The sequence below is a fragment of the Vigna unguiculata genome, chromosome 3 (assembly GCF_037176805.1).
Source record: "Vigna unguiculata cultivar grain cowpea cultivar isolate G323 ecotype 2 chromosome 3, ASM3717680v1, whole genome shotgun sequence".
Taxonomy (NCBI): Eukaryota; Viridiplantae; Streptophyta; class Magnoliopsida; order Fabales; family Fabaceae; genus Vigna; species Vigna unguiculata.
This window is the reverse complement of record NC_140794.1, coordinates 54,580,470-54,594,757: the sequence shown is the minus strand read 5'-3', so window position 1 is coordinate 54,594,757 and position 14,288 is coordinate 54,580,470. Positions and strand designations below refer to the sequence as shown.

The 14,288-nt window shown below is 29.4% G+C and overlaps 2 protein-coding genes and 1 pseudogene across 3 annotated transcripts; all 3 read left to right on the top strand.

The window, feature by feature from the left end:
* Positions 1-1,977: 1,977 nt before the first annotated feature.
* Positions 1,978-4,975, top strand: LOC114176702 (protein cornichon homolog 4-like). Its single transcript, XM_028061823.2, has 4 exons — positions 1,978-2,283; positions 3,121-3,302; positions 4,503-4,625; positions 4,712-4,975. The coding sequence occupies exons 1-4, from the start codon at positions 2,212-2,214 to the stop codon at positions 4,746-4,748; spliced, it is 414 nt and encodes a 137-aa protein (XP_027917624.2). The 5' UTR covers positions 1,978-2,211; the 3' UTR covers positions 4,749-4,975.
* A 3,097-nt stretch (positions 4,976-8,072) lies between these two features.
* Positions 8,073-12,864, top strand: CLP2 (CLP protease proteolytic subunit 2). Of its 2 annotated transcripts, XM_028060254.1 has the most exons (9): positions 8,073-8,285; positions 8,379-8,422; positions 8,504-8,576; positions 10,391-10,511; positions 10,674-10,811; positions 10,925-11,041; positions 11,725-11,793; positions 11,880-11,975; positions 12,550-12,864. In XM_028060254.1, the coding sequence occupies exons 1-9, from the start codon at positions 8,224-8,226 to the stop codon at positions 12,685-12,687; spliced, it is 858 nt and encodes a 285-aa protein (XP_027916055.1). In that variant the 5' UTR covers positions 8,073-8,223; the 3' UTR covers positions 12,688-12,864. The 2 variants fall into 2 exon arrangements, with proteins under 2 accessions (XP_027916055.1, XP_027916054.1); XM_028060253.2 differs by having other exon boundaries at positions 8,082-8,285; positions 8,379-8,576.
* LOC146887953 (uncharacterized) lies at positions 8,861-9,981 on the top strand (annotated as a pseudogene).
* Positions 12,865-14,288: the final 1,424 nt, after the last annotated feature.

Sequence of the window (14,288 nt, the reverse complement as noted above, 5' to 3'; positions counted from 1 at the left end):
AGAATTATTATATTATTTTGATCATTTAAAACTTTTGATCAAAATCCGTTATATAGATAATAATTTTCTTATTAGCTTATAATATATAGTGACTAAAAAAATATGAATGATTAACAAAAACTCAATAAAATAAATTATAATAAATTTAAAAACAAATATCTATGACTTATTTGTAATTATTTTTCTTTTTCTCTGTTTAAAATTTATCTTTATTATACATCAGTTTTGTATTTCTGTTTTATCACATATCTCTTTGTATTTTTTTTATTTTGTTATTATTTTGAATCTTTGGTTACATAATATTGTATAGCATTGGAATTAAATTCTTTAACTTCTTTATATTGAGATAAAATATTTATATATACAAATTTGACTATTTTAAAGAAAAAATAAAATTCCTTTAATTATATTTTTTAAGGAATTTTCATTGAGAAGAGGGATTAATGAATCTCTTAAGAAACTCTTGAAATTTAATATATATATATATATATATATATATATATATATATATATATATATATTTTCCATTGTTTGGAGAAGTTGTCTTCCTAAATTACCTTCTTATCTTGTAACTATGTTATGATAGAACAACAAAATACAAATTATTTATTACGATTCAATGAAATAAAATTATAATAAATTTAAAAAATAAACATTTATAACTTATTTATAAACTTGTTATTCTTTATCTATTTTAAAGTTTATTTTTATTATAGTTCAATATATTTGTATTTTATCACGTATGTTAAGTTATTTTTTTCGTAACTTTGATGTTATAATACTGTATAATATTAGATAGAGTTAGATTTTTTAAAATAATTTATTTGGAGATAAAATATTTATATTTAAAAAAATTGACTAATTATTTTTAAAGTAAATTTTCTTTAATTATATTTTCTCCTTCAAAAAACTTTTTTTGATGAGAGAAATTAGGGAATTTGTTAGCAAGCTTTTGAAAATTTAATGGGTTTTTCGTTTGTTTTTCTGATGCATGAATAAGTTGTTATCATCATCAATTGTCCTCTTATCTTATAACCATTAACTAAGTTAATGTTTGTATCTGTTTGTATATGATCTAATAGTCTCAAATCAAACCGTTTAGAAATTAAGGGGTGAGATAATTTAAATATTTTTTTTCTTCCACCTTCTGCAGTCTTAATAAAATAAAATTACAATAAATTTAAAAACAAACACTTATAATTTATTTATAATTTTCTATTTTTTAACTATTTCAAATTTATCTATTGAAATATTATTTTTATCATTGCTCTGTACTATATTTTTATTTTATCACATATCTTAATTTAGCTTTTATAATTTTGAATATTTGATTACGTAATATTGTATAAAGTTTGATTCTCTAAATACTTTATATTCAAATAGGTAAAAACATATGCGTAGATGCATTCAAATTTTTGTGATAAAATAAAAAACTATCACATAATTTTGATAATTAATCAATTTAAAAAAGTATTTGCAAAAATTTATAAAATAAAATAACAAAATAAAATATATTGATAAGGATAAAATTAATAGAGAACAATATATATCATTAAAAAATGATTATAACAGTGAATTAAAGAAAATACTTACAAAAAAATAAAATAATAAATGAAATATTTTAATAAAAGATAAAATTATCTACGTCAAACTCGCGGTTACTTAAAAAGAATATATAATTTTAGATAAAATATATATATTTTTTAAAAAAATACTACTTACTTTAAAGATTTTTTTAATTATAATTTTGACCACAATTTAAATTAAGGACTTTATGCAAAATATTCATGTCGAATGTCATTATAATAAAAAAAATAAAAAAAAATAGAAGTAACAAATTGTTAACTAACCAATCCTTTCACCAATTTTATCATTTTACACGATTAAAGATGAAGAGCATTTAATCTTTTTATTTTCTGTTTTTATTTTTTCTAAAAGGGTTTACTATTTAGTATTTCCTTTCTTTTCTCGGTTGGACTGGCAAGGACCCTTGAATGGTTAAGTTGGCACACGATTCTTAGCTTCTCCGAGTGTTTGTCTGTCTGCTGAATCCAAACCCTCCGAGGTTTCTTTCCTGTGTTCCTTCTTGTGTCGTGCACTCTGCGTCCGAGCTCTTTGTACTGCCATCGTGTCAATTAACATCGCATGTTTCGAACGCCGTTGTGCTGCAACTGAAATCGAAAACCAGAGAAAGAGGAGAAGAGAGGGAGAATGGCTGATATCTTTGCGTGGCTCATCTCCTTCTTTATCCTTATTGCCTTAATTGTACTCGTCATTTATCAGGTCAATCCCAAAAGCCCTAATCTCATGCTTTTTGCTTGTGTGTATGTTTCTTTTTTTCTTTTCTTTTCAATATCTTGTTAAAGTCAACTTCAGAGCAATTTAAAGCGCCCCATCATCAGAAAATTGGTTCTTTGGTTCAAACATTCAACAGGGTGTATGCTTGATTGTTCCACGTGTAACTTTGATTGCTGTGGGTAAAAAGAATATGAAGTCAATTCGTATTTTAAAAAAGTCGAGGAAAAAAATACTTACCAATTTCAAGCGAATACACTTGAGATGAAAATTATGTGCATACGGGTTCTTATGCGGTGTAAAAAAGTTTCGCAACATTTTCATATGTAAGGGTCTATTTTTATAGGTAAGGGTCTAGGTAGAGTATTTCCTCAGAAGATGTACTTCAACAAACAGAATGAATGTGTCAGAGTCTTTATGATACTCAATTAACAAATTTATGACATTCAATTTTAATAAAACTCTGGGGGGTCAAAGATTGATGCTGGTATGGTTAGGTTACATTACATATGTGCTTATTATAATTTTGAAAAGAGGTCTATCTACTGGAGAGGACCTAGTTTTCTTATGTTTTATGTGTTCATGTCTTTACTTGATCAATTGTATATTCCAGAAGTTAGGAGCCTCATCCAGCTTTATGTCCATGTTTTGTTACTTTTATGTTTCTGCGTCTGAAGATTGTTAAGTGTTATTTATTACTACCAAAATGTGTTTTGTCATTGATATGTTCTCCAAGAATCTAATGAATTTGGTTGCGGTTTGGTGTGCTTTCATCTTTTTTATTGTTGGTATAATCTGACTGCTGATGTTTAACATTTGTTGCAGTTAATGTGCCTGGCAGACCTTGAATTTGATTATATAAATCCATATGATTCCGCATCTCGAATAAACAAAGTGGTATTGCCTGAATACATTATAGTAGGTGTTCTATGCAGCTTCTACCTCGTCACAGGGCATTGGATCATGGCACTGTTCTGCGCTCCGTACATCTACTACAACGTGAGACTGTAAGTTTTCTATCAAATTTAGAAGTAATCCAAGTTTATTGTTTATGAAATATACTGGTTAATGAATATTATGGTTTTAAGAAAACATCTAAGTGAAAACAATCCATGTCTGTACACTAAGAGTGGATGGCAGATTGAGTTAGAAGTTATAATCTTTGCATTGGCTTTGAAGTAATGTGACTGACCAGGAAAAGAGTCACTTGTTCATGGCATGATAGAAGGCAATTTGATTGATATAATGTAAGTTTCAGTTTACACTTCATGGAGTTGCTAAGCAGCCTAGATGTTACGAAGTGTAATATTCTGTTCAAGAGTAGTTTGGGTGAGGGTTTGGATTTGATTTTGGGTTCTTTGCATTATTCTGCTCTTTCATTCGAGAGTATAGGAGTGTTAAGAGAATAAAACCATACTAGTTAACCAAATTTTTTACCATATGGAAAGTTTGTTCATTCTTTTTCGTAGTATTGGTTCACTGGAAAAAAGGGCTGGGGGGTGATTGGCAATTTCTCTTGTATGATGAAGTCAATAGGCCTCGTATTGTTTTTTTCTTCAGTGAATCCCACTCTGTATCCTCCATCTTCTACTATCTATCTAGGTTTAGAACTATGAACTTTATGTTATTATATTCTTTAATCCATGTATTGTAAAAGGTCATTATAGTTGGTTTAGTTTTTGTTGGAATTCAAAAATCCAAATGAAATGGGACAAGCAGTTCAGTTTGGTTTCTAATTTTTAAGGATTAGTGAAGGCTAATTTAATGGAGTTTGATTCTCAAACTGCACCAAACTCGGAAATAGCCCTTAACATCCCTATTATTGTAATCAGCCAAAGGAGTGATGTACGCATGATTCACCACACAAAAATGAACTAAGTAGGTGAAACTTGCTCTATCCCTTTATATAATTGATAATCAGGCTACATTCTCAGATTTGTTTGCTACTTAAGGGAATGATTTAGTATTCAAAATTAGTAACTCAAGTTAAAAGTTACTCTTTAGCCGAGTTCTTTAGGACAGTCTATGCACCTTGCCTGTTAAATAAAGGAGTTTCCTATTTTAGAGTTCAGCATCAGTTTCTGATCGAAATCACCTAGTAGCATTTGTGTGTTGTTTCATGCTTTAATCATTTGTATTATCTTAGTATGCTCTGGAATGTGCTTAGTATGATGTTCCTAATTACATATTTTGTTCCCTTTGAACAGGTATAGACAAGGAACTCATCTGATTGATGTTACAGAGATATTCAACTTGCTCCCTAAGGAAAAGAAGCAACGGCTTGTCAAACTCTTCTATCTTGTTTTTATCCTTTTCCTATCCTTATTTTGGTATGGTGATTAGCAGAGAAAGTGTCAATGTTCTTTAAAAGGCATTGCTGTTAAGTTATTATTCTTACTAATGGTTTTTGGTGCAGGATGATCTACACATCTTTGGAAGATCATGATGATTGATGTCTTGTTCTGTGGAGGAGTCTGAATCCACAGCTTGAGGGCACTAATTATGACTCATATAAGATGGTGGCTTGTTTCATTGTTGATTCATCTGGTTCTGTATAACACACTTCAAAGAAGTTTTATTTTTCTGTTCAATTCATGCTTGTTGTAGTAAATTCAAATTACAAAATCTTGCCTTATAACCTTTGCTATACGCTTAATTTTTAAAGTTATTTAGAAACTCACATTCATTAGTTACTTTTTATTAGGTTACTTGGCGTTGGTGAGAGACAAAATATCAATAATTACTATTACAGTTTTAGGGATTTAAGTGGCGTTTTATCTTTTTATATTGATCTAACCGCTAAAATCTGTGATGCTTTTAGGAACCTTTAGATAAGAAAAATGACGAGTCAACTGGTTGAATATGAAGCATGAGTAGTTGTAAGTTTTTAATATTATTTAGTTTTAAGAATAAAAACAGGTAAAAACAAAATTGAGACTCAAATAAAAAATCATTATTTTAAGATTATTCTTAAAATAACTTAAGCGTTATTTATATATACTATGAAAAATCGTTTAATTATCCTAACTTTTACACTACAAGCTATACAGTAACATGTAATTGTAATTTACATTTTCCTCTCTTTCTGTGTGGGTGGGTGGAATGCTTGATCTTATATACATGAATTTTAATATTATTGAGAACAAGTTTAATTGTTGAATAATATCATATCATATTGTCTTGATCACCATTAAAATTAAATTTAAGATAACTTTTATAAAAGACATTTACTCTATATTCTCGTAACTATTCGTTTTGTTTGATCGGAAAATATATGACGTTTTATTTTGTAGTTTGTACTATCAAATGAGATATTAGTTAAAAAATGAAAATTTCTCTTATATACTTATGTTATTATTATTATATTAACAATATATAATTATACACATTTTTCAAAATTACTCTTAAATATAAGTACTTTCTCTACGTATACATATGTATAATTTTCCTGCTCTTTCACTTTTTCTTTTTATTATATCTCATACAATGAATAGAAAAAGTAATTTATAATATGTTCTAAAATGGTAAGTTTTATTATTAATTATAATGTTTAATTACAACTCAAATTATTTTATTAAATTTTTAAAGTGTGAACACAAGTCATAACCTTATGTTTTTGTTAACAAGTTATATAATATTAGTGTAATGTTCTAAATTTTATTTCGATATATTAGCTGGCATCATTATCTAATAATTATATAATATTAGTGTAATGTTCAATTTTCTGTGAAGGAAATAATGAATTTTTTATTATCTAATAGCACCGAAAACTTGGACTTTTTTAATATGCTGTGTTATAATATTATAAGGGGAAGGTCCGCAGGGGGCTATGCCCCAAGATTTTTTAATTTTTTAAAAAAGTATTTTTAAATTTTTTGTCAATTAATTTTTATTTTTTTATAAAATATAATATTTAATATTAATAAATAGTAAAATAAAAAATTAACATAATAATGAATAATTAAATTTATTAAGATATTTTTATTTTATTTTTTTTATTTTAAGTTTTTCATATATTGTATTTATTTATTGTTTTTTTTTTGTTTTAAAAAAAAATAAAAAATCATATATAAATTTATTCTTTCGTTCTTAATTCTCATCTGTTATTTTTTCAGATAAAAGAAAAGGTAGCTCTTTCCGTTCTTTTGATAGAAAAATATTAATTTGATATTTAGTTTTTTCTTTCATCTTAGGTATATTTTGTATATTTATTTTTTTATGAATATAAAAAGAAAAGTTATGCATTATATGATTTTTCATAACCATTTGTAACTTGATTATCATATTTTTTATATTAATTACGCCTCTCAATTTTTTATTAGATTTTGATAAATTATTTTTTAGTCTTAATTTTTGTTTAAATAGGTATATTAATGAAAAATAAAATAATAGATTCAATTTTTGTGAAGTGATAAAAGGGAATATACCCTTGAAGTTCCAAACATGATACTAGAAATTTAATTGTTAATTGTTGAATTAGAAAACAATTTTCTAAAATTCAAAGAATTATAAGTGAGAAGTTTCATATTAATTTTTTTGAATTATAGGCGAAATATTTCATATTAATTCTTTAAAACTTATTATAAGAAAACGTGCTCAAATATGGAAATATCCAGGAAAAGATATGAAATTAGAAAAAAATAATTTAAAATGAGTTTCATATCAAATACAATTTTTTGATAGGAATCTAAGTGTGAGTTTAAGTCTCACAATAGCTAGAAATGAGAAAGTAGAGCACTATATAAGAATAAAAACCCATAAACTCATTGCTTTAAGATTTTGGGTTGAGAGTGGTGTTAATGCCTTATGTGGTTGGACTCAGGTCTCATTGGTGTTGTATCTTCCCAGTAAAACCTCACCTGTAAACCTAACAAGTGGTATCCTTCCGTTGGAGGAGGAGTGTACCAATATCGTTGAAGGAACTCACACTTGAGAGAGAGATTGTTAGGAATCCAAGTGTGAGTCTAAGTCCCACATTAGAAATGACCCATAAACCTAGGCTCAGGCCCCCTTTGTAGACCTAACAATTTCAAAACTATAATTTTTGTAAGAAAAAACATATAAGAATTTCAATACAATATATTAGTAATAATAATTAAATATATAAAATTTGATTATATTATTTTAGTCTCTTCAAATATTTTGACTAGAATCCACTACGGATTATTTATATATATATATATATATATATATATAAAATTTTTATTTTATTTTATGTGATTTTAGATATTATTTATTATTGATTAATCTTGAAATTTGAATTTCTAGTCCAAAAGTTTTTTCTTGTATTTGTTGTAGTACAAACATCTATATATATATATGTACATATTATTGACGATAAAGTTTATAACATGATTAATTTTTCTATCAAGTCTAATATAGAGAATACCTTGCTACAATTTTTCTTTTAAAAGTAATTTCATAAAAAAAATGTTAATTCATCTGGATAATTTATGAAATCCACATACTTTATTTAAATATTCTATAAATCATTCTTCAAATTTTATTAACATGCTTTTGATTATATGTTAGTTACATTTATTTCCACATCAATTAATAATAAACACAACTTTAATATAAATTTTAGTCTTGTGGTTTTGCTCTTTAAATGTAAACGTTAATCCGAAAAGATCATCTACTACAACGTGATCCAAAATGTGAGATAAAAATTATTGCTGAAAATTTTAATAAGTATTTAGTTAAAGAAAATATTATTAACAAATATTTATTTAATTATAAAAAATACTATATATTCTAAGAAAAAAATTTCAAAGCCTGACGGAATATTCAGTAGTTTAGCATAAGGAGGATCCAAACGACATCGTCTCTGATATCCATTCATCTCCATTCCTCTTGCAAGAAGCTCCTTTCTCTTCTGGTTCTTGGAGCACAAAAGTGCGTTCCCTATCCGCTCATAATCGCTCCAACATGGCGGTGGCACCCTACACCACTGGTTCTGCACCTCGGCTTTCTTCCTCTTCCAATTTTAGGTCACAGTCTCTCTCCCCTTCTCCTCCAAAATTATATATTTTACTGTATAGTGTAACTAATGCGTCTTGTGTTCTCTCTTTTTGCGGTTTCAGCGTTGCCACGAAACTCTACTCCGGGTTGAAACTTCAATCTCCGAGTGTGTCTCATTTCATCTTTTTCTTGTTATCTTTCAATCTTTATATTTCTCTGTTTGCCCGCTCATCGTTTTCCATTGCAGTTTCTTTTGGAGCGGTAAAACCTAATGTAACCGCTGAATTTTATGGGAAAGTACACAAGACTCTTCAGTGTCGGTAATTCTTCACTCTCCTTTTCCAATTCATCTTTGTTTCTTCCGTGCTATATAACAAACAAGGAATCAATTCTATTTCCTTTTTATCCTCTTCGCAGCTCATTATTTTATGAGAAATAAATAATGTATATGTAATGTTTCTTGCAGCTGATGTGCTTGATTTCTGCTATATTGTTTTTCTACTGTACATGGTAGATTTATAGACTCTGTTTCCCTAAATATGCAAACGCGGCACTTCGATTCCCATGTAGTTATTCTTGCTGCAGGAAGGAAATCCTGCTTATTTATTGTTAATATTATTGGTTAGTAAGTAATTTTAAACAGCAACCGAGTTCACGGTGTCCATAACACGAGATATCATGTATGATTGCAACAGAGTTAAGAGCAGGTATAAAGTTTTTGGCAGAAAGTTAGGAGCAGTTACATACTTACATATCGTTAAATATGTTTTTCATAGGGGGATAGATGTGTTTTTTGGCAATTTGTTTGGATAGAGAACTCTTTTCTGAAAGAGTCTTTATGGACAGCAAATTTTGTTGTATTCTATTTATTTTGTGCGATTTAATTATACTGTTCTTTAATTTGACAATTGGCATTCTATTGCTTTGGTTTCTTGCCGGACTTAAAAGTGTTTGTTATGCAGAAATTGAATTCATCATTTCAGTGACTAATGTGACTGAGCAATTGGGTTCGTTAGAGGTCAAAATCGATGCTTCCTTCAAAAGAAAAGATGGGATCTATGGAATTTTTCATGACTAAAAAGCTGTTAACGAAGGTGTTGGTCAATCATCTAGAGGAGCAGAATGAAAGTTTTAACTGCAACGATGGAGATTCTGCAGGAAATGAGTCTAATTTGGATTATCATCACAGTTTGATGAATATAGTATGGCAGAAAAAAAGGGTTTAACTGCCTATTTTATTGAAAAAGACCCCATTGGATGGATCACAAAGGCTAAAGCAGAGAGTGCAAGTGAGGGTGTAAAAAGTAAATTTGAAAAACTAAGTACGGAAGGCTCAAGCATTCATTGGTTGAATTTATTAAGAGACTTTGTGGAACATTTAACTTTTGGGAAAATTTATTGCAGCCTTGGTTTCAGGGTTAGAGAAGCGGAGGCTCACGCCATTTAACAAACCACAAATTGATAGGAAGGAAAAGCAAGGGTTTATGCTCCAGGTTTGGAGAGAAATTTCAACCCTTGTATTTTATGTGCAGAGAAGCAATTAAGATTGTTAATTTTGTGATATAATAAGAGCTAAGTGAAGATGGCAAAGTAATTGGTATTTGAAGTGGACAAAGATAATGTGGAAGAGCCAGTTTCCTACTTTCGGCCTTGGAGACATTTAGGATGGTTATTAGCAGTAAGGAAAAACAGTTGTTATATATTAAAATATATTCAATATAATTATCATTAGGAGTTTATGTATAATTAGAATTTGTTGAATAGTCGCTGCCATGTTGACAGTTAAGGAAAGAATTTCTGGAGCAATTATGTCATAGGTATATAGGGTGATTGGTGAGTTGCTTTTTTGGTTATTTGGATAGAGAACCCATCTATGTCGGAGTCTTTGACTCTGAGACCGCAGTTTCTGTTGTATTTTATATGTATTCTGTGATTTAATAATCATGTTCTTCAATATATCAATAGATATTCTATCAATATTTCTTAATTAATTTCAAGATACGAATGTGAATTGTGAAGGGCGTTCTTAATAATCTTTGAACTAGCAAAAGTATGGAACAGCATGGTTTACTCTAATTGGGGGTGCATTGTTTGAAACAGACTGATGCAAACTATAGATTTTTCATGTTTTCAGGTATGCCAAACACAATCCATCAAGGGCGAGTATTCGAATGATGCCCATAGGCACTCCCAAAGTGCCCTATAGGACACCTGGTGAAGGAACTTGGCAATGGGTTGATATATGGAATGCCCTAGTAAGTCATTAGTCCTTGGTGTATATTACTAATTTTACGCTTCACACATACAAAAGATGCTGGTTTTCTTTTGTATAACTTAGGTATAGTGAACCTCAAGTTTCCTTTAGTTATTCATCTCTTTTTTAAAGTAGTACAAACACTAGTTCATTATTGATGCAGTATCGAGAACGTATTATCTTCATTGGACAAGAGATAGATGAAGAATTTAGTAACCAAATATTGGCGACTATGCTGTATCTTGACAGTATAGAGAACTCCAAGAAGCTCTATATGTACATAAATGGTCCTGGTGGTGATGTAAGTCCTCTGACTAAGTGTTCTATGATCAATCAATTAAATCCTTCTATTTCTTTCTTCATCTTGTTAATTAGTCATGTTTTTTAACTTGCCTAAGCTTGCCAATTTTGCAGCTTACACCAAGCATGGCTATCTATGACACAATGCAGAGCTTGCAAAGTTCTGTAGCCACCCACTGTGTTGGTTTTGCTTATAATCTTGCAACATTTCTCCTTGCTGCTGGTGAAAAGGTACTCTATAATCAGTGTCTGTTGATAAAACTCATAAAAGTCAAGTCTATCCTGCTGACTTTATGTGATTAGAAATTTCTACTCCCAATATAAAACAAATTATCCAATGTTGCATGGACTTTAGGCCTCTGTAAGGGAGATTTGTCTCTACATCATACATGATACATTTGTGTATCCTCCCATCATTAATATGAGTAAAATTAGTCTTGACTTCATATACATTTGAAACAACACAAGAAAAGAAAAAGATAACAGTAGCGAGTACTTGACATGTACTACTGTTTATATTTATAGCATATCATTATTTTTCATGAATGTCCATTTTTTTAGTAATAACACTTGTGGTACTCTATTACGATTGAAAACCTGACAAGTCTTGTAGTTTGAAAATAGAACGAGGATATATCCCATACAGAACTGGGATCACATCACACAATTAGATAATAAATGGAAAAAAAAATAGTAATGATCATTGAATTACTCTTTCAGTCATTAATACTATCAGAATTTTGACTCGGGAGCTCCCTCTTTCAGCTCCATTCTGCTGTGTTGTTTGTGGCATTCACGTCTATTTGATTTCATACAATTGCGCCTTTAGCTCATTGTATCGAGTAGACCTCACTGGTTCATTGAAATGGGTCTGACGATCTATTAATCTCTTCATGATATTCTGTTGTATCTAGGGTCATCGTTCTACAATGCCTCTATCTAGAATTGCCCTTCAATCTCCAGCTGGAGCTGCTCGTGGACAGGTATGTCTTGTCGTCATAGATATCACCTCTCAGATGATGAATGGGATTGTTTTTACTTTGGATGCTAACATCATGAAAATTGTCAGGCTGATGACATTCAGAATGAAGCAAATGAACTACTCAGAATCAGAGATTACCTTTTCAATGAGCTGGCTAAGAAAACAGGTCAGCCTGTTGAGAAGGTTAGTTCATCCAACAATGAAATTCATGGAGTTAAATGAGTTTGTGATTATGACGTCTGTGCTGGTTTATATAACATGACTATCCAACTTACTGCAAGACAAGAATAAGTCTTGAATTGAAAAATCAGTAGCTTTTCTTTGCTGATATTCAACTCTGGGTTTGTGTGGTCAAATTTATCCACAAGCATTTTTTTGAGAAAAAAAAAGAAACTTAATTTTTCCGGAAGCTAAAATTAACTTTGGCAAAAGTTAAAAATAAGAACTTAGATAAGTTATACTGGAGAGTTTCTAAAGATTAGTTTATAAATTCGAGCTTATTGAAAATCTTATATCTTTTATTTATTTATTATTTTTCTCTTCTAGAAGTGCTCAAACAAAAAATTGTCCCAAGAGAGACTCTTTGACATACTCCTTTAAACAAGGATGGGATGTGCTTGTGCTTTTCCAACAATTGTTCTTTGCCCTCCTTGAGTTTTCTATTTGAAATCCATTTTTTGGATTGTGCGTATTTTAGTTCCTGCCTTCATGAGTTTGTTGGCATAGAAACTAACATGTTGTGAATGCATCTCTTCAGATTACCCTTGACCTGAGCAGGATGAAACGCTTCAACGCACAGGAAGCGGTTGAATATGGACTCGTTGATCGAATTGTCAGGCCGCCACGCATTAAAGCTGACGCTCCTCGACAGGATGCAGGAACAGGCCTTGGTTAAGAACACATTTGTAATCCACATTACTGAATAATATCACTAAATCAAAAATGTTTCCGGTGTAATATTTTTTTCCTAAATCTTTGGAGATTTTATACTAATGTTTCCGGTGTATCTAGATATTGATTGCTTGTTACTTGTTTAGAAGTGAATAAATTCGAATCTAATTGAAAGCAGTAAGGTAAGGTGGCTCATACGTAGTTGCTCTGGCCCTCGTCACTTGCAGTCCCATCTCTGTACATAAAGATAACCATTGTCATCTACACCCTTATTAGATTGTGAGCAATTACAGCAGAGTGTCTAAAATTCCATATCAAACAGATCTTTTTATGAAGAAGTTCTTGCGTGTTCCAAGAATAAGGAACAAACTGTTTTGTATCATCGAATAATAAACGTGTATCGTATTAGCTATGGCAATAACAATGAAATATTTACCTATACTTAATGTTGTTGTACACATTTATTACGGACTGGAATTTATTCGAATTAATGGATTCATCTTTGATTTAAGTACATAGCACGAATAATTATTTTGCAAGTCTTAATAAATTCAAGTTAATAAAAATAATGTACTAAAAAATACGTGGTAGGGATGGTTGCTGTAATCGCTGTCAATAATCAGAAGTTGGGTTAATTTGATGAACTCGATCCAATCCAAGCAAATAAAATTAGATTAGATTTATGGGTTTAATTGGTTTGATATGTTTTTAACTAATTGTTTTGGTTTAAATCTAACTATTCTACACTTATCACAACTCAATTATGTATACGCATAATGTTTCATGATTTCTTTGTTCTTTCATATTTTGCATTTTTCGTTTTACTCATTTTTTTAACTTTAATAATAAATATAATGATTTATTAACATAATGTAGTTATTGAAAAAAGTTGAACTAATTCAAATTGGATCAAAATTGTCCGAAATGATAAAGATCTGTTACTTGTATATGCGCAAGATGGTAGGATATAAAATCTCTCTTGTCGAACTACTAATAAGATGGTAAGTTCTAAAGGCGAAGTAACGAAATGTGAAAATTTTATCTTAGATTACAATTTTGTGTGTTAAAGGGATTGTAGATATTTTTTGAGATTTTACAATTTTTTCAAATTTAAATTACTGTTATTACGGGTGTGTACGTTGTTATTTTAAATAAAATCGTATTTAACTATCTAATCATTAAATACGATTTGCAATTATTTCAAATATGTATTAGATTGTTTGATTAGGATTACGATGCTATTCGATTTAAAATTCAATCGTATTTTTTTTTAAGTTCTAAAAGATATTAATTATCTTAAAACCATTATTGCTGTAACGATACTAGTATATTTAAATTAAAATAGAATCAAATATTATTTTTGTATGAATTTAATTCGATAAAAATAATAAGTCATTATTAGGGATGACAACATGGGAGGAGAACGAATTTCGTTATCTCATACCCATTCCTATTCCTATTCTCATAGAAAAAATGCATCCCGTCTTCATATCCAAATTTAACGAGTATCAAACTTTTGTTCTATTCCCATCCCATGGGTAACAGATATAATCACGTATCCGTATCCGTACCCATTTTCTTACTACTTCAATATTAATTTTAATT

Excerpts from the sequence above, each read along its gene's own strand:
- LOC114176702 (XM_028061823.2), top strand. The coding sequence starts at position 2,212 with ATGGCTGATATCTTTGCGTGGCTCATCTCCTTCTTTATCCTTATTGCC. Across the intron at positions 2,284-3,120 it reads TTGTACTCGTCATTTATCAG|TTAATGTGCCTGGCAGACCT; the intron begins GTCAATCCCAAA and ends CATTTGTTGCAG. Across the intron at positions 3,303-4,502 it reads ATCTACTACAACGTGAGACT|GTATAGACAAGGAACTCATC; the intron begins GTAAGTTTTCTA and ends CCCTTTGAACAG.
- CLP2 (XM_028060253.2), top strand. The coding sequence starts at position 8,224 with ATGGCGGTGGCACCCTACACCACTGGTTCTGCACCTCGGCTTTCTTCC. Across the intron at positions 10,512-10,673 it reads TTGATATATGGAATGCCCTA|TATCGAGAACGTATTATCTT; the intron begins GTAAGTCATTAG and ends TTATTGATGCAG. Across the intron at positions 10,812-10,924 it reads TAAATGGTCCTGGTGGTGAT|CTTACACCAAGCATGGCTAT; the intron begins GTAAGTCCTCTG and ends CCAATTTTGCAG.